Below are 26,247 nucleotides of genomic sequence, written 5' to 3' on the forward strand. Positions count from 1 at the left end.
TTAATTTTGCAAGATGTTTTTTTTCCCCCCCAAAAAATGTACAATAAATGAAATGGGCATTTTAAGCAGTGAACGTCATTCCTTGGCATAAGTAAGGCTACTGCTCATTTCCACTCCCCTGGCCCCCACCACTGCTTTGTTTTATTGTCTGGGGTTTTTTTCTGTTTACCCAAAATATTGATCTTAATGTTGACTTAAACAGTGAAAATAACAGCAGGGACTATTGCTGTCTGTGGAGACAATGTATGCTTGGCCTTGAGCTCTTTGCTGCACGGAGTTAATTTTACACAAGTGTTCGTTCTGTACACATAAGTCCTATAGATCGTGGGTGCCACTCAGTGAAGGTTTTTAGAGCATTCCTCCCAGAATCTGCAGGAGCTGTATTAGCATGAACTTATTTAACAAATTTTGCAACACTTCAGCACTCACAGCACTGACACAGCCACTGTACATGATGCAGGCACGCTTTGCTGGCCAGCCTGGCGCTGTGGGTTTGGGGTTTGGACACTCTGTGTGAAGGATGTCTGTATTCGCACCACACGTGAATCTGGGTGGCAACCTTGCATCTCATTAACAACTCCAACGGTTAAGATGTTCATTGGAACAAATGTGTGCTAGTTGGAGAGCATGTATTTGAACACAGGCAAATACCTGAAGTTTTTGGTAGGAGAACCCACTTTTTCCATTAGCAAATATAAAACTCCCCTGCCATGAGCAACATGCCTGTTTGAGGAAACAGAATCTTTTTATTCTTCCAAAGAAGCAGCATTGATAAAAAGTATTCATCAAAAGGTCTGTCATGTGCAAACACAAGGCAGTTTTACTTGCTGTGAGGTATTTGCAGGCAAGAAGGTGTTTGAGGAAGGCAGGAGCTGTTAATCCAGAACGAACTGCCTCATTTTTCGTTCAGGTTTACCATACATGACAAAATCAAGAGTAGTACAGCATAAAGCTTGCACACTGTTAAAGGTGGCGTTACCTGTGAGTTTCTGTACCAAAGCAAGGTGTGAGAGCCTGGTACAGCAGTAAAGACAATCTGTAAAGACAACCTGAGCAGGCTTGGGGAGGGAGGTGGGCATGTGAGGGGAGAGTCCCATTAGACAAGGAGCCTGAGTGATGAGGGCGATACCATGAAGACACTGCTGTTTGCATCATCTCCACACTAAACACTGCATGCAGTTGGATCCTGATAGCACCCTCTCTTGTGTGCCCCAAGCAACACAGATCACAGGACCTTGCAACACAAAAGATCAGAACCGAAGGCTGCTGGCAGACTTCAGACATGCTGAGGAAACAGGAAGAGAAGCTGAACTTATAACTGATGTCTTAAGCAGGATTTCCACTTATTGAAATTAATTTCTGAAATCATGAGAAAGAAATTCTGGAAAGGAACGAGAAAAGAGATTTTGTGTAAAGTTTCAGGATTGATCAGTACTTAAAGAAATAAATGAATTAACCATGCCCTCAATTTGCACTTTGTCTGAACACCAGTTACTCACATCACTAGCATCACCTTCTGATTATGCTGCTCAGCTTGTGCAGCTCTTAAATCTGGCAAGGTGGTTCTTGTTATTCCAGGGGTGCAACTCATCCCCCAGCACTGCATATTGCTCAGCACCACCATGAAAGTGCTTTGCATGGGGGACATGGAAGAGCAGGGCAGCTGGCAGGGCAGGCCAGCGTGCCTTATCTGTGTGCACTCTGTAATGAATGGCTGTCACAAAACCGGTGCAGTACTAGCATCGTTTCCATGATGGAGACTGATCAATTAGTGAATCTATAGAGGCTATATCAGGCTTAGGGTCAGAGGATGCCCTAATATACACTGGGGCTTGCTCTGTAGGGGCTTGCTCCCCTACAGGCTCAAGCACAGAGTCACAGAATCATAGAATCTCAAAATGGCTTGGGTTGGAAGGGACCTAAAGTCCACCCAGTTCCAATCCCCTGCCATGGTCAAGGCTGCCACCCACTAGATCAGTTTGCCCAGGGCCCCATCCAACCTGGCCTTGATTTCCTCCAGGGATGGGGCACCACAGCCTGAGCAGCCTGTGCCAGTACCTCATTGCCCTCTCAGTAAATAATGAAGTCTCCCTGGAGCCTTCTCCTAGGTAAATAAGCCCAATCCCTCCAATCTTTCTTCACAGGAGAAGCGCTCCAGACCTTTGATCTTTGTGACCCGCCTCTGGGCCACTGTGCATCTCCTATGAGCCTATGGAGCATAGGGTGGTCACATTTTGGTTTTTGCCTCGTTTACTTCTAGAGGAGTCGGATTCCTTCAGAGAGGCTTTGCCTGGGTTTTCCCAAGCTGCTGGTCTGACTGACACCAGTCCATTTTTAAGCCTCTGTGCCCGGGGCCCCTGGTGGAAAGCCTAGCAGGGCAGGATCACTGCTCAGCAGCCCAACACAACAAATGTGGCCTGCAGGGACAGCTGCTGCTGTGAAGATCTGAAATAGACGTTATTTTGTGAAGTATTTTACTTAAGTTGTGTGGAAACGCACACTGTAGCGGTAGTGTGGGGCTGGAGGAAATTCCAGATGTGGCAGCACTGCTCAGAGAACCTCATTCACCTGAGGAGAAGCCCCGGGGGTTCTGTGGGGGCTCGGTCCTCGTGCTGGAGCAGAGGCACATGGTAAGCTCGAACCTAATCCATTGAAGACAAACTGCAGGTGCTGCTCCAGACTTGAAAGTACAGCTCGGATCCGGGCTTTGCATAGCCTTTGTCACTCTCCCATTGATTTGCAGGATGAAGCAGGAGGTGCGGAGCCCCCGAGGGGATCCTGTCGTTCCAATGCAGATAGAAAACCAATTAGAGGCACAGTGAGGTGAGAAAACATTGTTTTCTTGAATGCCATTAGTCACTGTGTAAAATAATACTTTCAACAAGGAAAATCAGAAAATCTGTATGCAGATGCAACGGTAGGTAATTAACAGCGTCCCTGGCTGCAGGGACGTGGCCGAGGTCACGGCCACAACTTTAGGTACTGCTTCAGGAGCTTCACGTTAAGTATGCGCACAAGAGCTTGCAGGGTCCAGCCTGACGCTATAGGAACTCTCCTGGATCTGTTTTCAGCTCTGTGCATCTCACAGAGCCCGTCAGGCTGCCCGCGCCGTAACGAAAACTCTCCGGGATGTCCCGTTTCCGTGCCCGCCCGCTCCTTCAGGAGCGCAGGGGCTCCCCTCAGCCCCGCTTTCCTCGCCGACAGCAACACAGCTGCCTGAAACTTCACGTTTTTTACACTAATTGCGTTCCTTGAGGCGCCCTGCCTGCCGGCGCCGTGAGGAAGCAGCCCGGCTCTCCCCGCGCCGTGCCGGCTCGCCATGCGGGCCCGCCTCCCGCCGTGGCAGGGCGCTGCGGACGGCAGCTCCCAGCCCGCCCCCTGCCCTCCGCCCGCCCGCCGCTCGCACGCCCCCCGCCTCCCGATCCCGCTCCCCGCCGGCTCTTCGCCCTCGCTCGCGGCTCGCCGGGCGCTTCCCCCGCTGCCGGGCTTTGTTCGGCTCCGCGTGCCGCTTTAGCCCCCCGGGCAGGGCAGAGATCGGGCGGGTTGCCCCGGGCGGAGCCCCATGTCCTCCGCTCCCATCCGCTCCCCGACGCTGCGGCCGCACAGGATGAAGAAGGACGAGTCGTTCCTGGGCAAGCTCGGCGGGACGCTGGCGAGGAAGAAGAAAGCCAAGGAGGGTGAGTTCGTCCGCGCGGGAGAGAGGAAAGCGCATCCGAGCCCCCGTCCCTCCCGGGCAGTCCGCGGCGGGAGCGGCGGGGCTGAACCCGCTTTGTTCTCCGGGCGCGGGAGGGCCCCGGCCGCCAAGGGTGGGCGTGGAGGCGGTTGGGGCTCTTCGGTGGCCGCTGAGCGGCGCCGGCCCCGGAGGGGAATCCCGGCCCGTGTTTCTGTAAAATAAACTTCTGGGAATAAAGGTGATTGTGGGCGTTTTTATTTCTCGGTAGAAGCGCGAGAGTGGTAAAGCTGTGAGGGAATGATTAAATCCACCTGTGTTTTGTTCCCGGTCTATCCGTAGCTTCTACAGCTGTCTTGCCCGGTGCTTTTCCATAGATCGCTTCAGCAAAGAGACTCGGCCCCAGTGCGCCAGCACGGGTAATAGAGGGCACGAAGGTGCTGGCGTCCCCCGTCGGTTGGCGCCCGGAGGAGGTCCTGACAGTAGGACGGCGCCCACCCCGGGGCGCACAGCCCGGTGGGCCGCCCCTGCCATGGCCTCCTCGCCGGGTGCTGCCGTCGCGTGTTTTCCCAACCGCCTGTTCGCACCGAAGGCTGTGCAGAGATAGGACTGCGTGCCGTGAAGCGGCGCGGCTCCCTATCTGCGAAAAAGAAGTTGTCGTCTTGCCAGTGGACTTGATAAAGATGGCCTGGCCCTGTGTGGGCAAGCTATAACTTTTCCACTAAGCGGTTGCTCCTCCACTTGTCGCCCTCTGATTCTCTGACTGACCCAATGCCCGCTTCTGTGGTGAAACTCATCCCCTTGTTCCAAACTGTGGCCCTCTGCACATCGGTTCCTTATGCCGCAGTGTAGTTGGGCTTTCTGGTGGGCTAACATCAGCCTTGACTCGTTCTGGTGCCTGATGGATGTGGGGCAGGGAGGTAATTCCAGTGTCAGTCTTCTGAGCGAGCGTGCTTTGCCCTTTGTCTACTCACTGCCCCTGATATTAAGAAGGCATCTTTGTAATATTGGGGATATTTGCCCTCAAAAAATGTGGCTGCAGGATATTGCTTCCCTTCTCGTGACTGTCTTGGTGTGGCTTTCTGGTATTTCCTCTGTTATCTATTTTTAATCAAGTTTCTCCATTGTGGCTGTGCTGAGGAGCAGCCGAAGCAGCTGTGCCTTTCCGGTGATGTCACTGCTGAAGAAAGGTGATGGAGAAAGCCCATCCCCAGGAGGGGATGGTGGCATGTGCTTGGAAAACATACTTCACTCAGAACTGACTTTTAAGCCTGAACAGGTTGACAGCTCTGCTTCTTCAACAAGAAGCTTCAGTGTGGCAAGGTGATGTTTATTAGGGTATGGTCTGAGGCCACTGGCTTGGCTTGCTGAGTTTGCTCTCTGCTTTGGCAACCCATGTGGCCAAAGCTCCCCTTAGCTCTGGGATAGCAAGTTTTAGCAGCTGCCTTTGGTGCTTGCTCTCTCAAGACTTGTAGCTGCAGTGATAGAAAGTGTGGTCATGCTTTTGCCAGTGTGATGGGAAGGAAATGGAAATGCGTGACAGCTTTTAGTCAGAGTATTCCTTCCAGTTTGACAAGGGGAACAGAGAAGAGACAACACCCACGCCTGGAGACCACCTCCTCCGCACAGTTCATGACGTATTTATGCACAGCACGTGGTGCTGCTATTTTAAGGGGAAATAGTTTACTACTCTTCTAGGTTCTCCACTGTTGGAAGTTTTAAGGCCCGTGGAAGGCATGCTGTGCATATTATTGCACACCATAGTGGGGTAGCTCTGAAATGCAGGCCACAAGGATCACAGCCCTGACCAAGGGGACGAAGGGCTCAGCTGTGAAGAGGTCCTGGACTGGGGTCAGTGTTGGGAAGAAAGGCTCTTCCAAAGCTTGCACTGGGACATGGGCACAGAAGCAAATTGCAGGGCTGGAAGCTCAGTCTTGGTGTGTGACTGTGAAGCAGAAGTAAGTTGGAAGCTCACTGAAATGGCACTGAATTGAGTTGACAGACCACATAAGAACTGTATGGGCAACTTTCTCCTGGGCTGAGGAGCTGTTCCACCCCTGGGGACTTCCTTGCCTCCCTTCAGGCAGCTGCTGCTCAGCTCCCAGTGGACCAGCAGAGGTCAGTGATCTTCCAAGACTAACTGCTGTCCTTCCCACCAGCTACTCTCCCCAGTAGCAACTTGAAAGGTTGGCTGCTGACTTGCCACAACCAAACCGTTCTTGCCTCTAAAATATGAGAAGTAAGCAAACCAAAACTTTTAATAAATTGTGCTTTCACTGGCATGCCCTTTGTATCACAGCGCAAAGACAAGCCTGCTATGTGATAGGACAAGGGGGAATGGTTTTAAACTAAGACAGCGGAGGTTTAGGTTAGATATTAGGAGGAAGTTTTTCACTCCGAGGGTGGTGACGCACTGGAACAGGTTGCCCAAGGAGGTTGTGGATGCTCCATCCCTGGAGGCATTCCAGGGCCAGGCTGGATGTGGCTCTGGGCAGCCTGGTCTGGTGGGTGGCAACCCTGCACATAGCAGGGGGTTTGAAACTTGATGATCATTGCGGTCCTTTTCAACCCAGGCCATTCTATGATTCTATGATTCCATTGCCATCTTGACTGTATGTGTATACAGACCTTTAAACTGGTCTGTGCAGTAGTTGTCCAGTTATATTTATCCTTTTATTCTTTGTGCATGACTTGACCGTGAGCTATGTAGCTCAGAGAGCCATAGAATGAGGTTTTGTTACTTAATATGGGCTTCTTTTTTTAATTGTGATTGGCAGCCATGCCATAAAAAAACTGCTATGTGTGGCTATCAACCCATAAACAGCGGAGCGTAAATATTTTTTGGCAAAGTCCTTTATAACATGCTGTAATCTATTTTCAGGGAGCTTGTATTCAGAGAGGCGTGTTCACTAGGCTTATCAAGACTGCCGCTGTAAGCTTGTAACTTTTCTTTACCGTGGGACAGTAAATACAAGTCCAGGGTATGGTGGTGATAGTAACTATGGCTGTATTTGAGGTATTGACTGTAGCTTGTTAGCAGCTTTGCTGCTACTCCTGCTTTAGCAGCGTGACATGGTGTAGTGCTTTGTTAGCAGGTGCCTGGAGATGAGATAGGGTTACGATTTCAGGTCCAATTCCTCAACATTTTAAGAGTAAAATTCTGTGAGTTATTTAACTGCTCGAGGAAGACTTGGAATATGTCCCTTCAACCTTTGCTTTACACCACTGCTTCTTATACTTTTGTTTCTGAATTGTTATGACTGAACTGACTTATTAGTCAACTCTGACTTAAACAACAACTGCTGGTGTTCATTGGGAGACCGTTTTTAATCCAATTTCCTACGGCCATGGTGTGTGATCTCACTGTGTGACTCCTTCCTTCCTCTTCCTTCCCAGGAATGTTTTTAACCCATCATTTGGCTAAAAATGCCCACGAGACAAAACTGCCAGCCATCAGCATTATTAAATGACCACAGACTTTGTCAGAATGAGCGACCAGTTAGAACAGAAAGACCTCAGTGGAGCGCCAGTACAGGAAAAGCTACAGGTGATCTCGACCCTTGTAGGATAGGAGAAAGCCCATGTGGGAGGGAAGCTGTAAGAGAAAAGGAACTGTCTACGGGGAGAGTGCTGTTTGGGGTTGTATATTTCTGTGTTAAGTCGTGACACACATCCTGAGAAAAGCAGGATGTGTTAAATCCAGTGCTCGTGTCACCATGTGGATTACAGTTTTTCCCCACATGAGGTTATATGGAAATGTGCATAAAATCTACATTTGCCTGGTGTAACTGTGACGTACCTCGGTCTTGGTGTATCTTGGACTTTCAACGCAGATCTGTGCCAGATCAGCTTTAAGTAGCTTAGGAAACTGTTGGGGTGCTGGTAGAACCCATAGCAGGGTGCTGGCTGTGAGCTGCTTTTCGGACCCTCTAAAATAAACTGTTTTGAATAATGCTGCATTTTATCTTCATCGATAAAAGGAACTAAAAAATACACATATCTCCTTTTTCCTGTTGTTAAAAGAGTGATGTCCTTGAACTGAAGTAAAGGAGCTGTTTTGCTGCAAGTTTCAATGCTGGGTTACTTGCAGTGCTTGGATTTCCTCACAACACTGTAGGAAAGACATGGACAGCAGGTGTTTGGCAAAATAAACCTTCTATTATTATCTGTGTGTATCTATATATAGGTTTCATGGAGGAATCAGCCAGAGAAATACAACGTGCTTAATTGCTTGGTGTTGTTTCCCAATGACACAATTCAGGGAGGACATAGAGATCAGGAAAATGCTCCAAAAAAGAGCAACGTGTGGTGCTGCCTATTGTTATCAGTGGTGGAGAGAACTGACTGCTGCAGGAGGCAGCTGCATAGTATAAGGCTTTATTCACATCAGGGCAGATTAAAGGATTGGTTTTAGGGTCTGTGCCTCTGTAACAGTGAGATGCTGTGTCTGGAAGTATTCTCCTGCCTCTCTGGTGTTGGGCTACTTGGGCAGAGGTGCTGCATTACATGCCTGTTTCCAGCAGCTCTGCACAAGTTGAAGCTCATCTCCGGATTGTTCAGGTGGAACTGCTTGTGCTGCTCAATCCATTTCAGCTTTCTCAAGGGAAGAACAGGAGGAAATAAGCTCGCATGCAGAATTAAATTGGAAGAAGTCGTTTCTTCATTGCTCCTTTAAAATGATGGGGCTGCTTGTACAGGTAATTGCTCTCCGGAGAGAGAAGAGGTTCAGAAACAGGTTCCTTAGATCTACCTCATTGCCTTTCTGTATGATGAGCACATCTCAACTCTGAGGCATCCCGTTGAACACAACAAGATGGGAGAATTGGACTTAGCTTGGAAAACAGATCTCATCTTCTTTCATTTGAACAGGATGCACTGAACACTGTTAAAAGCTCTCTTTTCAATGCTGTCTGTTGCACGGTCTCCAGAGGTGCATCGGTGTGAATGCACTGCAAAAAATTGAACTCCTCTGTCTCAGTGTGTTACAGCTTTGCTTCAGTGGCTGCTTGAGACTTCTAACAGAAGTATTTAGCTTTGAAATGATTCTGAGAGGTGCCTTTAATGTAGATCCTAGAAAGATACAAAGCTGTAAGGCAGTCTTAACTTAATCTTCATTCACCTTGCAGGTGGCACTCATGCTGGCAGTGTTATTTATGTTGGGGATTTGTCTTGCTCACATGCATTCTTTGCTGTGCAGATGGCTTTTTGTGCTGGCTGTGCCCATGCACCCTGCTTCATAAACTGGTGCTGGAGGAGTAATTGCTCAAATTGCTCTGATGTAGAACTGGCCTTTGGCATTCAGATGGTGTCCAGAATGCTCAGGACAGAGTGCGCTGCTGCTGAGTGCCAGTGCTGTGCTCCTGAGGGGCATCTGCATTTCTGACAAGCAGTGAAGTGCTGAGTAGCCTGAAGATACAGCCGCTCCTGCATTTCTCACCTCAGAGGAAGCAAATCTGCCTCCCACAAATTTCACATTACAATGTGATCTAAGTTTCTGCTGGTTGCTTTTGACTATCTGCTGACCTGAAAATCATTGCATTTTAGGGCTGTTCCTTTTAATAGACTGGTGATAGAACTTGCTCCATCTTGAGTTACTCTCTGTGCTTGCAGTGGATGGCATTGAGTTTGCAGCTGGATGGAGAGACAAGTACAGAGTGCGTAGGGTCGAGTTCTGTGCTCCTGGTTCACTCAAGAATGTTTGCTGCAGTCCGAGAGGATACTTGGTGGGGAAGCGCATTGATTTGTGCATCATCATGGGCTGTTGCTGCTGCAGTACTTGATCAGAAGACGAGATGGATGCTGGTTAGTCAGAATTCCTTGCTTTAAAAGAGAATAATCGGCATATAATGATATTGAAGCCACATCCCTTTCTAGATAATGCGTACACATCCATATGTGCAGACATAAGCAAATTCAAGTTGAACTTATTACCCTTCCTACTATAAATTTAAACAGAGAGAGAGAGACTCCTAAATTTCCAGTCAGAACCTGCAGCCTAATTGCTGAGTTTTCCTGTCGGGCTCATTTGTACCTCTGACCAGATCCATCTTCAGTCTTGTCTTGCTAGAGCAGTGCCTGGTTCAGTTCTGATACTGTGTTCTGTTCTGGCAAACGATTTGCTGTAGATAGTTTATGTCACTATCCCCACCAAGAAAAAACTTAACATGCACAAGAATAATCTTTTTAACAGTGTCATCAAAAAGCATGTTTTACTCTTGTAACCGTGTCAAGGCGAGGATGGTTTGTCCAACACAACTTCAGGCATCGCGTCTCACTGACACAGTAGAGTTTCTAATTACAGTTGAAAGTCTTGCTTCCAGACAGGATGCAGCTAGACTATGCAACACAGCTCTGCAGCTCTGCGATCTGGATTGAAAAAAAGTGACTTGCTGTTATAGAACAAAACCAGACATCCTCAGATTGCTTTATTTTTAAAGTTAAAACCATTAAAATAAAATTAATTGTAAAAACGCTAGTGTATTTTATCATAAAACCTTTGCAAGGTGCTTGTATATGCTTCTAGTTTTCCAAAGCCAGGTTTCAGAGTTTCTTAGAAATAGTAATGCAAGGTATTAGAGAGTGACTTCTTTTCTCCTTAAAAGCTAAGCTGCCTCACTTCAAGGCAATTGTCCAGCAATATCTGTTTCTCTTCAGTTCTTCTAAAGGATTTGTTAATGTTGACATCTTGGGAGAGACTTCTGCACGCAGGCGTCTGGCAGTTACTGTTACGAGGAGCACATGGATGAGCCCTGTGAGACTCTGATGTATGAAGGGCTGCACGCGGAGCTGATATGGAGCGGGGGAGCTGCAGGGCTGTGCGTGACCTCATGCTGTTTGCTGAACAATGTGAACGGAGTATCCCTGATCCTGCTGGTGGGTCTGTGCAGGGAGACGAGGCTGTGCTCTGCAGTGCCTGTTATCACACTGTTTGAAGTGCTTGTTTTTTCTTTAAGAGTTGTGATACTTCATATCTCTCTATAAATACAAATATACCCTACTGATTTGCATGTCGGCAATACAGGAATCTAGAAGACTAAGTATAGCTGTGCATAGCAGTGCATATGTATTTTAAGAACTGTTGCAGGCCAGCTGATCCAAAAAACACATGAAGCTGCTCAAGTTTTTCAGCGCAGTGCTTTGAGCTTTAGATCATACCTTGATGTTGGAAGATCTGGGAGATTAGCTGGCAAGCTCTTCTCATTGCAGAAGCATGTCTGAACAACTTGTTGCTAAGGGATCTGAGGTTGCATGGTCTGCAGTGAGGCCAGCGAGAGGCAGAGTCTGCTGGTTAGAGGGATTGGTGTTTCAACAGTTAAGAGCTTTGCTGTTCCACTAAGGTGAAAATTTTGTGCATATATCTTCTGTGTACAGTCGTCGTGAACACAACTGAGAAGCCTCAAGTTTGTAGGCTGTAGAAGCACTGTAGCTGGTACTTGAAAGCCGCTCATGAGGGATTTGCTTTTCGTTTTCAAAGGGAATCGTGGTCAAATCTCTGGGGCACCACTAGAAGTCTTGACTTGCCAGCATAAACATATGAGGGGTGGTCTCTATTGGGGTTCCTGGGAAATGATATGTCAGTGGGGAAATAATACTACTGGTAGATAAATACATGACATGAACATGTAAGGAGGAAGAGTCTTCTTCATATGGCATAATCTGTTTTTGTTGTTGCCCATGCTGCTGCTGGTAACGCTGAAGGCCCCAACCTTTCCTTACAAGTCTGGACTCTCTGAGCTCTTATGCCAGTGAGTCTTGGTCTTCACTGCACCAGCAAGCTCAAACTCCTCATAATTGCTTCTGGAGGCCAGAAAGCTGGTAAAAAGGAAGGAAGGGGAGGTGGTGTCCTTTTTTTTGTGCTGACCTCTGCTCATTGTCACAAACACCCAGGTTCCTTGAACAGATGGATGTTTGGTTGAAGAAAGCAGCAGTTTAAAAGTCAACCACGTGGCTCCAGAGGAAGATCTGACTGATTATCAACCCATGCTTGTCTGGACTTGACTGATTGTATGGGTTCTGTCATGGTACAGATTATCTGTCATGGTGTTCACTGAAAGATGCCTTATTCTGCACCACGCTCCCATTGCACTCTTTGGTGTGGTGTTTTTTGTGTTTGCTTATCCCCTCTCTTGTACATTGTCTGTCCGCACTGTGAAATGTGCTGTATGTGTGCGTTGTTACTGATGAAGCTTAGCTTCTCCCTCAGGGCACTGCAAAATCAGGTGATGCAGTTGTCAGAACTGTTGGCTGCGATTTGCAAAGTATGCATGTCTGCAGCAGGTTTTTCCCTCAGCATAGGGCAAATACGTGCATTGGCCCTTGTATGTGCCACCCCTGTGACTGTGGTGTACGTGCCTTTTGTAGTCATCAGACGTGACATTGGCTCTTCCCTAGGCTGAGGGTGGGAGATGGAGGGAAGCATGGTATGTGTTGTAGCTAGGAGGGAAGGAGAAGGGCAGGGTGAGCACTGGGTTGGCTCTTGAGGCATGTAATGCATGACAGACTGCCCAGTGACAGTACACACCAACCCCACCACTGCACCCTGGGCTGTGGGTAGGGGAGCTAAACCAACCTGACCGATGTGGGCGATGGTGACCCCAGTTTGCCTTTGGGAGTGGGCTGAGTGTGGAGGGGAATCAGGAGCTTCTGTATTGTGCAACTTGTAGATTAGTGACCAAGGGATCTCTGGGGTGAAGTGCATTCAGCCTGCTCAGATGTAGGCTTCCTAATTTGGGCTCTTGTTGGCAAAGTAGAAAGCTGTGGGACAAAATTTTTAACTTCTTTTGTGTACATATATAATTAAAGTGGAGAAATACTATGGCTAATACATGTGGCTTTAGTACTTTGCAGTTTGAATCTGTCTAAGTATTGCTCTGAAAGCCAGATGTGGAGAGAACATGCACACCTGGCAGCGTGTGCTGGCCTGGAGCTCTGGGCACTTAAATCACTGTCATTTCCTCATGGGAGAACATGCATCTGCACAGCAAAGCTTCTAATTACAAGTGCTGGACATGTAATTTGTTACCATACGCCAGCTGTGGACTTCTCTCCGGGGCCTTTAGGCTCGGAAGGGAGGTCACGGCGTGTTGTTCTGGTTTTGGCTTCGTCAGGGGCAGTTGAAAGGATCTTTGGGAATTCAGGTTTACCTCTCAGTGGTTGCTTCCTGACAATCCCTGAAACCTGATGGGTGATCAGATATAGCTTGTGTTTTTTTTTTATAAAATAGGCAAGCTGTTCTGACTCCTGGAATTCCAGTTCCTTCTTCAGTTTTTCTTTCTTTCAGTAGTTGAAGCATAATGAAATACACTGGAAGAAAGAAATAGTGTTTTATCCATTATAGCTGCCATGTGGCCTTATTACTGATGTTTTTATTAGCTGAGGTGGTTGCATACATGGTCTCTTTGGTGTAGGAAAAGAAACTGTGAGAGCTGGATGAAGAGGAGAGTGATTCTGATGTCTTTATGGAGCACAGAGTCTTTTTCACTGTCTTTAAATAGAAAAATGTGTAATCCTCAGAAAGTGTCTTTCCATTAGGTCTATTTGGCAGATGTATGTATATATGTTATTAAACAGATGCAGGCTCCTGTTACTTTTAAAATAGAATGGTGGTGTTTGGGCTCTGGCTTGCCTAGTCCAGGACACAGATTTAGGGACAGTGAAGCTTTGCAAAATTAACAGTGTTTCTTTCAGAATTGGTGGAATAAAAGAAAGAACCAGGGCGTACAGGCTTGGATTTCCTGCTTAATATTCTTCCTCAGATCCGGGGTTGTAAACCATCCCTCATGGCTATTGTTGGCCTTCTACCCCATGCATTTCTCCCGGTACTCTTGTAGTGAATTGATTCCACTGGAAAATTAGGCAGGATGAAAGTGCATAGCTGTGTCTTGAATCTGTACTGAATTTTGTCTGTCAGAGATCTTGACTATATAATGGAGCCTTATATTTGGGAACATGGATTTTAATTGGATGCACAACGTCGTGCTCAGATTGGTCCTACTGTGCCAGATGACTGTATCTGTGAGCAAACCAGGCTGCCTCAATTGCATATCCAGCAGTGTCTGCTGCATGAACTGATAAGGTTTTTTTTTTTGTATGTGAAAGTGGAGACAGAGTAACAGGTAATCTCATTAACACTGCAATAGTCCATGTTCGAGCTGGACCTTTGCAAGACTTTCCAAGCAACATTTTTCTGAATCTGTGTAGCTTGAGTTGTTTGAGGGTCCCTTGACTGGGGCAGAGAGATGGTACTGGAAAGACAAGAGGCACTGGCTTTTGGTATCCACTGTCTACTCAGTGGTTGAAGTAGAAAGGTATGTACTTGTTTCCATGAAGTGTCTGGGATGACTGGATGCTTGTGAGATTTTCCTCTTACTACTCACACAGATTGAGACTTACAGTTTTCCCTCTTGGCCATTTACAATATGTCAAGATTAGACCACTGTCTTGAAAGTATCTGCTTGTAGTGCAGTACTGCACGTGTAGTTGCATTAACTCAGTGAGGGACTGTAGCTTAAATAATCATTTTGGATCCTACATATCATTTAGTTTAGCATCATCTAGCTTAAAAAAGGTAACTGTGGTGGCTCTTCTCTGCTGACATCAGTATTATGAGCTAAGGAACTGTGTTTGACCAAGCCATGTTTTTGGCGTTAAAGATGTTTGTTTTATATACTGTCTTTTCAACTGTGTATTTCTGATTCCTTAATTCCTGTCATTTACATGCTACCAGACAAGTCACAGGCACCAGTATCTGCTGATGCAGTTCAAGATCTGTTCTTTAACCAAAGAGAAGTGAGTATGTATTTCTTTTCTGTAAGTGTTGTGTGTATCTTTTCTGTAATTGCAATTTTTAGTGACTTTCCTTCCCATTCATGGTGTTACATGCCAGAATCCTGGTAGAAGGCATCCTCACTAGGCTCCTTTATGTGATAAACAAAAGTGATGTTGATCCAGTAGTTGGTAAGAGGACTGTCAAAGAATGAAAGCACAATTACTGTGAAACCACTTGAGCATGTGAATTCCACTTACGTGCTGAATGCATAGGTAGTGATGAGCACTGCTGTTCCAGAGAGGCCAAACAATTTGCTGCATTGCAGCACAGCTATCCAGATGATCCTGCAGAGCAGGATTTGGAATGTGAAAGATTTCATATGTATTATACTGGAAGAGTAAAAGCAGAGTAACTGATCCATGTGCAAGAAAATGGGGTTAAAGATCCTGCTGTGAGCCTACACAGTGCTTGCCTGGAGAGTAGTTCTGCCTGGCAGGCCTTGATGGGCCTCAAGCTGCCCATGTGCCATGCAGCAACGATGGCCAACTGTCTTCTGGGCTGTATTAGCAGGAGGACGGCCAGTGGGTTGAGAAGAGTGATTGTATCCCCCTGCTCAGCACTTCCTAGGTCCCAGTTGAAGTACTGTGTTCACTTTTGGGGTCCTCAGTACAGACTGTACTTTGGAGCACGTTCAGCAGTGGGCCACCAGGATGGCTCGGGGCTGGAACATTCTTGCTGTGAGGATAGGCTGAGTGAGCTGGGCTTGCTGAGTGTGGGGAAGAGGGTGAGTTCAGGGAGATCTACAAGCAGCCTACTGGAACCTGTGAGGAGATTATTGGGAAGATAGAGCCAGATTCTTCACAGTTGTACATAGTGGAGGAAAGAGACAACAGGAATAAACTGAACCCGGTGAGATTCAGACTGGATAAAGGGAGAAACTTTAATGATGAGGACTATGAAGCCATGGGTCGGGATGCCCGGAGACTTTGTGTAGTCTCCTTTCCCACAGGTTTTAGGATGTGGCAGGATAAAGCTCTGGGCAGCCAGGTTTGATCTCAGAGCTGACTGTGCTTTGAGGAGAAGGCTCACATAGAGACCTCCTGAGGTCCTTTCCACCCTGAGCTTTTCTGTGATCTTCTGTGGCTCCCTAGGAAATTAGATTCTTCAAGGGCTGGAGTAAGTACATTTCCTGAAAGGCACAACAGTGCCAAGTCTATGGCATAATGATTTCTGAGCATGTGGGTTTACAAGGGAGCTATGTTTTCTCATCAGGGGCCTTTGACTCTTTTTGCACAAGGTACTAGTAAGAGTACAATTTTTTTTTTTCTGTCTTTTTCTCTGTCTACCTTTCTAGTGAGAAGGAGGGCATGGATTCTACCACTCCGCTGCCCTGGCTGCTTCTTTATGTAAGGAGGTGTCAGAGAGGCTGTGTAGTTGTAAAACTCTTGGGACTGACCAGAGCTGAGCTCGGAGGTCTTTAAGATGTCTAGCCTCACTGGAATGCCACCTTTTCTAGCTTGGAAGACCTGATACTATCTATGTAAAGCCTTTAAAAGAGACCACAGAAAGCTGCATGGCACACTGTATGAAACGTTGGCGTGCTAACTAAACAAGCAGGTAATATAACTGCACTTGTTTTTGACATTTGGTGAAATGTGACATTATCTTGTATTGGTACTGGCTATTGTTTCACAATCGTGTTTTGTTATTGCTTGAGGACTGTGTTTGGGAGACTGAACTGGAATGGCAATGTGAGGCATGGCTTCTTTTTTTCAGTGTGGTCTTCATCAGCGTGGTTAGGAAATGATAGTGTCTATTTCTTACTTAAACCAGGCAGAGTTAAGTGTCTGAATAGTCTTGGAGCTATTACTTTCACTGTACTTTTCCCTCGCGGACTGACTTTTATCTGGCTGTGGGCTCTGAAATGTGGACTTTCTGTTACTGTTGGGTTTGTAGCTCTTATCACTGAAGCGGTTGCCTTGACAGTCTTCCTGTAAGCAACAAATGAAATAATTTTCCACATGTCATTGGTCTGGAAACCACTGAGGAAACTTCTTTGTATTTTTCAGTCTGCCTATTTAGTGAGGTCTTTCGGATCGTTTTCAGTACATAACTTTACTACGTTGGATGCAGGTAGGTAGGAGCAAAAGGTACTCAGAAAACTTTGTGTTGGCTGTTTAGAATAAAGTTTGAAGTCTGAAGCACTGCATATCCCCTCGTTGGTCCTGTATGTTCTGTTGAACTGAAATCTGATATTCACCACAAAATCCTAAATAAAAGTGTTGCAAGCACATGAGTTTTTGTCAGAGTTTTCCTTGTCTTTCTGGGTGACATTTGGGCAACTCCATCAATTAGGCGCATGCAGTTTTTGTGGTCTGCAGGATCATTTATCTCAGCTTACTCTTCCTGTAGAATCAAGTTGCACTAGCAAAAAAAAGATGCTTTTTTTTGAATTGCAAGTCATAGCTCTGGCCTCCTTTCCGTTTGTGTGGAGCTTGCTTGTTGAGTTCTGTACCATCAGCTGGAGAAGACAGTGCCTTTCTGTTACATCGTGCGTTCACCTGCCATCACTGCCTTCAGAAGTGAGTCTGTTCCTCTGTACTGCTCTTGACATATTCAGAAAAAGAAATAAGATGAAATGTTTTTGTGTTTGCAAAGCAGACTGCTTTTGGTAGTTGCCAATCTCTGTGCCTTTGGAGAAGGGGCTGAAGAATGTGGGGAAGGTGGTAAGATGAAGCAGGTAAAACTGCTCATGCTGTTAGTTAGCTAAGTGGGTTTCATTCAGGTATCTACACATGAAGCCTCAAATCACGAGGGAAAGGCAGAAAGGAGGCAGTGGAAGGATGGAAACAAACTCAGTTGTAAAATTCATTAATTACCATGAGCAGCAGTAAAGACTTTTGATACTGAGCTTGATGAATTCTGGACTGTTAGATTTGTATATGGGATCAGTGAAAAAGCTTGGAGGATGTGTTAAACTTCAGTGCTGTTTTCTCTGATTTTGTCATGTTGGAGAAAACTAGAATTGAATGAATGGACTATGCCTGAGTAACGCTGTCTCTATGCCTGAGTAATGCTTTCAGCTCTGCTACTGACTCTTGGTGACTGGCTTTGGCAGGACTCATCAGACTTGCATACCTTAATGAGTTGATTCTGTTTTCTGTTTTTTTGGAGTTGGTTTTGGTTAAATAACTCTTTGTGATGCTTGGTGCTCCTCGAAATCAGTCCGCTTAGGTAGGGATCTCAGACCAAGTTCCTAGACTGTGAACATGCGGTGCCCTTGTCTTTGGCATTAGAACTTGTGACATTCGCAGTACTGTGGGTTTGCTGCTGTAATGTCAGTGCTGGAGACTGAAGAAGAGCTGACTAGTTTGGCCTGTCTGCACAGTATGCTACTGAGTGCCATTTTCCTTACTTGCAAACGCGACCTGTAGCTTTATAAATACTTTAAAACATCATTCTTTTCCTCAGTCGTATTTCTGCCACGTTTTTCTATTCAGCCGTTGTGTATCTGCACAGTGGAAGTTAACTTTCTTTTTTCCCTGTCTCATCTGGGTAGTTTTCAGCCACACTGTGCCCGTGCTGTGTCGTAGCGTGGGTTCTGTGCGTGAAGAGGAAGGGGTGTGTGTCAGCAGGGGGTGGAAGAGAAGTCTGGAGTGCCCCTCTGCTGGCAGCCTGGATGCCTGCCCAGTGCAGACAGCTACGTAAGCATGGCTCAGCGCAATAATTAAGGAAACAGGAAGCAGGGACTCACCACAGAAACGATGAGTCCCAAGGTGGAGTTTTTGTTTTAGCTCCAGAGCTCTCTGTGTGCCCTGTTTAAGCACGCATCTTGCTTTTCTGCCTTACAGAACTGTTTTCTTTGGGTTCCTGATTGTTTACTGAGTTGTGTCAGGCTTATTGCATGAGCGAAGCAGAAAGGCACTAAAACAGACAAGATGAGTTCTGGCCTTGTCCTGTGCAGCTGTGAGACTGGAGGAGGGTTGATAGGACTGCTGGAAAGACCCAAAGCTATACACAGTGACTCTGCGTTGATACTGTGGGCTCACCTTGGCTTTTATCACTGTCGATTTGTGCCCGTGCAGCTGTGGGTCAACTCCAGCTTCGTCAGTTTTTACCAGAACCAAATTAATACCTGTGTGGGGGTCATTTTTGGTTATTCAGCAGTATAGCAGCGCTAGTCAATTGGCTGCTGTGTTGCATACAGCTGATCGGCTAAGGGGAGGTTTCACAGTGCAGTTTGTGGCTGGATGAGGGCAGGAGCTTCCTTCTGGCATGGCAGCACCCGTGTTAGCATCCCTGGGGCTGTGTGGGACATTGAGTTGAAGCAGAGAACTGGTTCAGAAGGCAGCAGCTGGCTTTATGTAGGATTCAGCTTTCCTGCTGCCTTAAAGTGAGCCCTGCCGTTACGGCTAAAAATCTTTCTACTTAGTAATAACAGATTCTCATTTGGTTTGGTTTGGTCTAGAGTTGCCAGTGCTGGCAATGTTGTAAGCTGCTTGTGGTTGCTGTGGTCTGCTTGGAGCTCTTCTCTCCGAGGTTATGTCTTCCCACCCTTAAGGTTGCCTTCCTCTTTCTGGGGTACTGTTACGTATGAAGAGCTTGCCTAGGACAGCCATAGCATTGTTGGTATTGTCTCAACACAGGTGTCACCTACTAAAAATGCAATCTTTTTTTCATCACCACAACTCAAAATAGCTCGCTAGGTAAGAATTTTCAAGGGAGAAAAACTGAAAACAGTATTTCACTGTCCCACACAAAACAAAGCTCCAGTTTTTTGTAAAGGTTTCTCACTGGCTGAAAATATTGCCTGTGCTGCCATCACAACAGATACTGTTCTAACACTGACAAAAATATGGGGGTGATCTTTGTTCAGGCAGTCACAGAATAGGCCGTGCTCATCCTTGTAAGTTTAACTTGTGTCCATATCCGCAACTGTGGCTTGCTTGTTGAGACTGAAGCAAAAGGATTATTACAGCTCTTTTCCAAAAGCTGTCTTTAGCTTTAGGTTTCTAGAAGTGGAAAAGCCTGGCTGTTGTGGGTGCCTTCTTTGCTAGCTGGGGCACTCTTACTGTTCTGTTTTGAATGCAGCCCCTTGGTGCATTGCCTTTATGTGGATTTGAAGAAGTCTTTCCCTTTGATCTGCCTGGGGATTATTAATTCTCTGTTGTAATTAATGGAGGCTTTGTCTTTCTCCTGCAGTCTTTATCAAAGATCTCAGAGCCTTTTGTAAATGTTAAGCGATTCGTAATGCGGCTGAGGCTGGTGAGTTGTGTGTGTGGTTCGTCCCTAGAACGGATACAAAGAGTCTCAGTGTATCTCCATGCACTGTGCTTGGGGTCTGTTTGACATGTGCCAGCGCAACAGTTTTCTTGGGAAATGCCAGTTTTTGCAAAACTCTCTTTTTTTAGTGTTGGCTGCTCCATTAGGAGGAATTATCTGGTGCATACATCCCTCTGGAGGAGGGAAGGAGTGCTGTGCCCCTGGTCTGCGTGGGGTACCAATGGAATTTTATATCGACTTTCCAGTTTGCAGAAGTCTCAGGATATGAATTGCAGGCAGGCATGTGGCTGGTTGAAGAAGTCCCCCTGGTCCTGGCTGTGTCTCTGTGAAGAGCAGTGAGACTTTGGGGGCATGAGAAGAGCTTTCTGTGCTGCGCTGGTTGTACAGTCCGTGCACGTTTCCCTTCTGCATCCTGCTTGTACCAAGGACGATGACAGTCACTTGAACAAGTCGTGAATAGTAGAGCCTAGAGTAACAAAGCAGAGCAATAGCTTCCAAAGTTAGGGTTTAATCACGAGATGAAAGTATAAAATGTAAAAGCTGTGGTCCGGCAGTGCTGAGGAGACAGCTCAGCACCCGTTGAGTTAGAAGGCAAGCGCTGTACCCGGAGCCCTGTGATGGTTCTGTGGCAGCTGCTGCTTTCTGTGGGGGAGACTGAGCCCTGCAGTCAGAAATAACCAGGGCTAAAATTAAGTAGCATTTGCTTTTGTAAGAGGCTGAAGCTTGTGGTTGGCTTTTGAATAGCAAAGCAGAGACTAGTAAAGACTTAAGAGGTGAACTGGTGAAACCTTAATAACTAACTAAATAAATATATTAATTAGGCTAGAATTATTAAGTTAAAGGTAGAAAGGATGAAACTGTTGCCATGTTTGCTCCTTCTTAGAAAGGAGAAAGCAGAGGCTTCTTTCAGTGCTCCTGCTGACTTTAAAGGTCATTTCCCTGCTGTGAGAAATGCTCGACAGCCGTGCTGGCACTTCCAGCATCCTGTAGCTGATTGCTGCTGTTCTGTGCAGTTTGCATTTAATCCTGTGCACCTACACAGCCTGCCTGGCTTACAGATGTAGTGCTGCTTTGCATGTGTGTGTGCAGTCTGGTTGTTATATTAATTTTTTGGAAAGGCCAGCACAGCTCCCACCATGACAAAATTGTGTTGACTGCTGGTACTGCCAGGGACTGTTAAAATGTCGGAGAGCTGCCAGGAGCCCTTGCTGCTTTCCAGGGGACTGGTGGAGAAGTGACCTTTTTCTTTTGAATTTGAATTTCTGGATGAGGGAGAGACGTGAGGCTTTGGCTGAACGCCTTGGCCACTTGCCCGTCCATCGTTGCATTTGGACTTTGCTAGTGCTGGCTGCCAAGGGCCCAAAGGAGCTGGGAGGACTAGTCTGCAAATTCAGCATCAGCTCAGAGAGGGGATCCCAAGGCAGACATCTGTGGGGAATCCCAGCTAGTTCTGCCAAAGCTTTCAAGGCACCGTCTTTCTGGACCTGTATTTACACCTGGGTTGCCTTGTACAGGTTCACAACTCAGTCATTAGACTGTCAGCCAGTGTTACCTTAAGGCTGTAAGCATTTAGCAGAGCCTCTGCTGGGAGTCAAGATGGGGGCATACTGTCTGTGAGCAGGGGACCATTTGCCGGGTGCTAGGGCGGCTCGGAGGAGATCTACTGGCATGGCTGAGTGACGTCTGCTGTGGCATGCTGTGATGGTGGACCAAACAGAAGCTGGGTCTGCTGGGAACAGTCTGGGCTAAGCAGTCACAATCCCTGTCTGTGCTCCATCTTCTGGCTCTGCTGTTGTCCCTTATTGCAGGTTTCCTAACTGCCCTGTAAGATGAAATTATTGGGCTTTAGAGAAAGATGTTTGATGCAGATTTCATTGAGAGAGCAGACAGAATTACTCCAGTGCAACAGGAGAAAACATCTCTTGCAGGAAGGGGCAGAGGAAAAGACAAGAATTTGTGAATGGGCAGGTGGATAGCAGGTAAGGAGCAGCAGCAGTGCCTCACGTGGGACTTAACATAGCTGGTGTGTAAGTCCAGCTCTGATCTACAACTAAAATGTGTTCTTGCATGGGCAACCCCTTTCTTTACTGTGAGTATAAACTTTACACTAAAAATACAGTTGCTGTAAGTTGCAGAGGCTTGTGTTTGCCAATCTACTCACAGGAAACTCTTAGCAGAGGAAATAGCAGAAATGCTATCTGTAAAGAACTGTTAGTGCCCTTGCCCTATGCAGCCAGCAGCCAGCCACACCAGGCGCTTGGCCATCTGCAGAAGTGACAGGAACAGAGGGAGGATTCCTTGCTGGGAGCTAGTCTCAGGGTGCCTGTTCCCTTCTCCTGGCGCCTGCCTCCACCAGACAGCTGAGAGCTATCTGAGTGCCTGCTCCGATATCACTGGGCCCGAATTAACGAGGCGTTGGCAGCCTCGAGGCGTCAGCCTCTCGTCCAGTTGCTGCTGCCCCTTCAGCACTCAGCCCATCCGTGCCATTCGTCTGCGGATGCGCGCGACAGACCTCTGGGTGCTGGAAGGGGCGACATGGCAGGACTCCTGTGTAAGCGGCGCAAAAAAGGAGGTATGCGAGATTACATTTCCAGCAAGAATCTTTTCCTAAGCTAAGGAGGTGGCATATAGGCTCCCTGTAACACAGGCTCTCTGGGCAGCAGGTTTTGAGAGGCTTGCTACTGATGCAGCAGGGGAGGATGCTCTGGTCCTGTTGTGGCAGAGCCTTGCTGGACCTGAAGGCAAGCATGAGGGTTTTATATGGCCCTCCATGTCATGAGGGGCTGTTGAGGGTGGGGGCTTAATACACACATCCATATTGATGGCTTTTTTGTTGTTGTTTAGTAAATTGTTTAGGAACAAGATTTGTGTTAAGGAGGGTTCTTCTTGATGTTTAAAAGAGTGAGCACGTATAACATCATGGAACTTTGGGGGATAAAAGCAGTTCAGCTGCATTTAAAGGTTTTATGTCTTGAGGTGTATGCAGTAATTTGTATCTATAGCATATAGCATGCATTCCTGGCCCTGAGGAGCTTAGGAAATCTCTTCTGCATTTGTAGAACACTAGGTACACCAGTACCCTGACCTTACTGAACACTTGACATTCACAGGTAGCAGAAATGCTGTAAGAATCATAAGAAAGGTACATCTAGAAGGAAGTGTGATTTTAAGTGGAATTTGGGCGTTTATAGTCAAAAGAAGGCTTTAAAAATATTCACCTCTGATACCCAGTTTCCACATAATTTATCTTATGCCTTTTTGTGGCTGTATTCCTGTAGGCAGGTCCTCTAGGAGCTGCTTGAGGGAGGAGGCTGTAGTTGGGAGCATGCAAACAGGGCAGGGTAGGGCATGCTTTGGAAGCTCTTTGGCCTGGTGACTGAGGCCGCTTAGCTCCCTGACCTTTCCCAAACTAAGAATGAATGCACAAAAGAGACAATTAAGTGTTTATTTAACAATGACGTTTAATCAGGTGATTAAATCTCAGCCTGCAGATGCTATGTTTGGTTTGCAGTTGTGAACTTTACTCTGCTCTCCTTGCAAAAGGTGTGCAGTGTGGAGAGCAGGCCGTGCACAAATGCTTTTAGCCATTGCTTACACAGAAATGTCACTTAATGAATGAGTTATTGTGGTCTTTTTGTATCTCCTGCTTCAGATGCATGTATTTTTAAAGGTTCACTGTAAGTAGCTGTTTCCTGATTTTAAGGGGAGGTAGACCTCAGAGACCATAGAAATGCTGTAGTTCTGCTAGGGCTTTCCTTGCTGATAAGCCCTATGATACTGAGCAATTGGTTTAGTTCCTCCCATGTGGTAGTATGTAAGGAGGTATTTTAATATCCTTCTTAATGATGCAGGGTACCGTACTGACTTTCCAAACTGAGAGCTCTATGTTTGGGAGTGTGAAAGTTTCCAAATTTGTCTTCACCAGACTATGCTACATCTATTTTTCCATCACTGGCAATGCAAGAATTAAATATATTTTCATTATTTGGTAGGATTCTCTGAGGCTTTTAATGAGGCCGGTAGCAAATAGTGACTTTTGGTGTTCTGCAGTTGGAAAAAGTGGTGATGAGTGGTGGTAGTGCTATCAGAAAATGAATTAGATTTTACAGTTAACTGTCTGCTCTAGATCTGGCCATTCTGCAGCTCACACCCTTTCCTTCTAGAGAAACAAGCACTCTGACATTACTTTTACCACAGAGTTGATTTTCTTGCAAAATATTTTCAGCTGGTAGACTGGTGACTCGATTCAGTTTAATAAGAAGCTGTAGATGGATGCTCCTTGGATTTTATTTTCCACTGCAGCTGTAGTTATTCATTCTGTAAAGTAGATTCATTTCCAAATGAACCCAAACAAGATATTTGCTCTTAGTATGTCTCTTCTACCTCTGCATATCTGCAAACTTTGTATTTACTTCAGTCTTTCTATTTTTCCCTTTTCCTCAGTGAGTGACCTGCAAGAAGAAGGTAAAAATGCTATCAATGCACCAATGAACCCAAGCGCTGTGGACATCCATCCAGAGGATACTCTCTTAGGTACAGTATGCTACAGATCTTGACTATGCAATTACTAATGAAGGTGGCCACCGTGACCCCGTATTGATTGCTTTGCTGTTGATTACAGATTGCTCAGTTGAAACTGAGGGAATTGAGAACTGTTGCTTGTCAGTTGTTGACTAGAAACTAAAAGGTCTAAAATGGAATTTCAAAAGCAGTGCCAGTTGTGCAGCTATTCTTCAAGTAGGTAGTTTATAGGAAAATTGACTTGCTCAGTGGATTTGCAGAGGAATTCCATTCTTCTCTGGTCATCCAGAAAACAAACAAAGTTGCAATTTTGCAAAGAATTAAATGGAAAATAGTGCTGGGGATTGTCTGCTTATGAGTTGCTTCAGTTTCATTAACCCGTGGTCCAAGGACGTCTCACTCCTTATTTTTCCTCACAGATGTTTTCCTTTGGTAAAGAAGTATCTTTATACACTTATAGGTGGGGAACTGAAAGATCATCTCACAGAGAGTCTGTAGCAGAAGAGTGTGTTGCGGTTCCTATGGGACCATTAAACTGCCTTGACTCAAATGTATGCACTTCACTGTCCTTAAGTGGTGGATGCGATTACTTCAGTTACTTTTGCCTCTTTTCAGTGATGGTGCAGCGAAATGGGATCTGATAACCAACAGATCAGCATTTGCAGTGCTGAAATCAGTAATTAAATACGATTAGGATGAAAATGTATAAAGCAAGCAATGCTTTGTAGAAAGAATGTAAGTATTCAAATTCCAGTTCCCCTCCCCGCCAAGTCTCTTAAAGAGTAGCAGCATAATTTTATAGAAATAAAAAGTGTTTAAAATTTACTGGAAGGAATGGGTTTTTTTTTTCCTTTCCTGTCTCTTAACGTACGGAGTTAGTTGAAGCAAGCGATCATGGAGGCAAATATAAAACCAATTCTGAAGGCCTCTCATGCAAAGCCATGACAACTGGTGATCCTTAAGCAAAACTATGTGGGGAATTGTATACTATTATGGGTCAAATCTTGTTCAGGATTTCAGTTAGAAGCTTTCTGGGTGTGTAGTGGGTGCCACTTCCTTACAGCTAGACTTCTTGACTCATCCCAGGGAGTAATGGGGAAGTAAAGAAACAGAAAAAAAGCAACAGAAAAAAAAAGTAGGTTTGTAGGATTTTTGGAAATTTGTGGTGTGTCTGAATAGAAGGGCCTTTTGTTTGTTTGTTTGTTTGTTTTTTGATAAAGAATAGGGACACTGCAAAATACTGAACCCAAATGTCTGGAAAAAGCCTAAGGTAACACAGTTAGATGATGTAGTTTATCTGAAGTGTGAGTATTATATTTGTCATCTGAGAGTAATGAAGTCTTGCACTGTAAGATTAGAATTGCTGTAAGACTTCCTGTTGGCTAGGGAAGGGACCAGCGTGCTGCTGTAGGAGCAAGGCACTATAGATGGATCACTGTTAGATTTTAAAGAGTTCTTCTAGCCAAAGTAGCAATGACCTGACCTGTGGTCATACCAAACACCCATTCTCCTTTGTTGTCATGCAGGAAGGAATTGGGCAATCAAACAGAAGGTAGAATTCTATATTACTTCTGAAGATAAGCATATGGCTTCTATAGATAATTTAGTAGGCACTGTTTGCTGTCCGCTTCAACAGATCTAACTTAGATCACAGCTATCAACTGACTGCTAAATGAGGGGTGCAGGGAGAGAGGTCTACTACTGGTAAGCATGCAGCAAATTTAAAATAGGAGACTTGCTTCAGGTGTTTCTTAAATATTAATATCCGTATCTACAGGGTCATTTATACATGCATGTGATGCATCTGCGTCATGCTTTTGTAAAGGTAATTCTGCCACAGGTTGGTTGGTTGTTAGCCTTACCGAGCTTAAGTTTATCTTAGGCTTCCAGTTGCTCAATATTGAGTCATCCATCCAAAATGTTAATCTTCACATTTCTGCATCTTATGGTTGTTTTGCTGGCCATTGGAGAGCGTTTCTCACATCTTTCCATCTCACAGTAATGG

At 46.0% G+C, this 26,247-nt stretch overlaps 1 protein-coding gene across 4 annotated transcripts in view; it reads left to right on the top strand.

The window, feature by feature from the left end:
* Window positions 1-3,426: 3,426 nt before the first annotated feature.
* The window catches only part of PARVB (parvin beta), a 58,801-nt gene continuing 35,980 nt past the window's right edge, over window positions 3,427-26,247 (top strand). The window contains exons 1-2 of one of the 4 annotated variants that reach the window (XM_416459.6): window positions 3,427-3,677; window positions 24,165-24,254. In XM_416459.6, the coding sequence (XP_416459.2) occupies window positions 3,563-3,677; window positions 24,165-24,254 (205 nt within the window). In that variant the 5' untranslated portion in view covers window positions 3,427-3,562. Of the gene's footprint in view, window positions 3,678-16,942; window positions 21,701-22,210; window positions 22,294-24,164; window positions 24,255-26,247 lie in introns of those variants that run through there. The other 3 variants (XM_040703151.2, XM_040703154.2, XM_004938030.5) reach the window with 3 other exon arrangements.

This window comes from Gallus gallus, chromosome 1, assembly GCF_016699485.2.
Source record: "Gallus gallus isolate bGalGal1 chromosome 1, bGalGal1.mat.broiler.GRCg7b, whole genome shotgun sequence".
NCBI classification, from domain to species: Eukaryota; Metazoa; Chordata; class Aves; order Galliformes; family Phasianidae; genus Gallus; species Gallus gallus.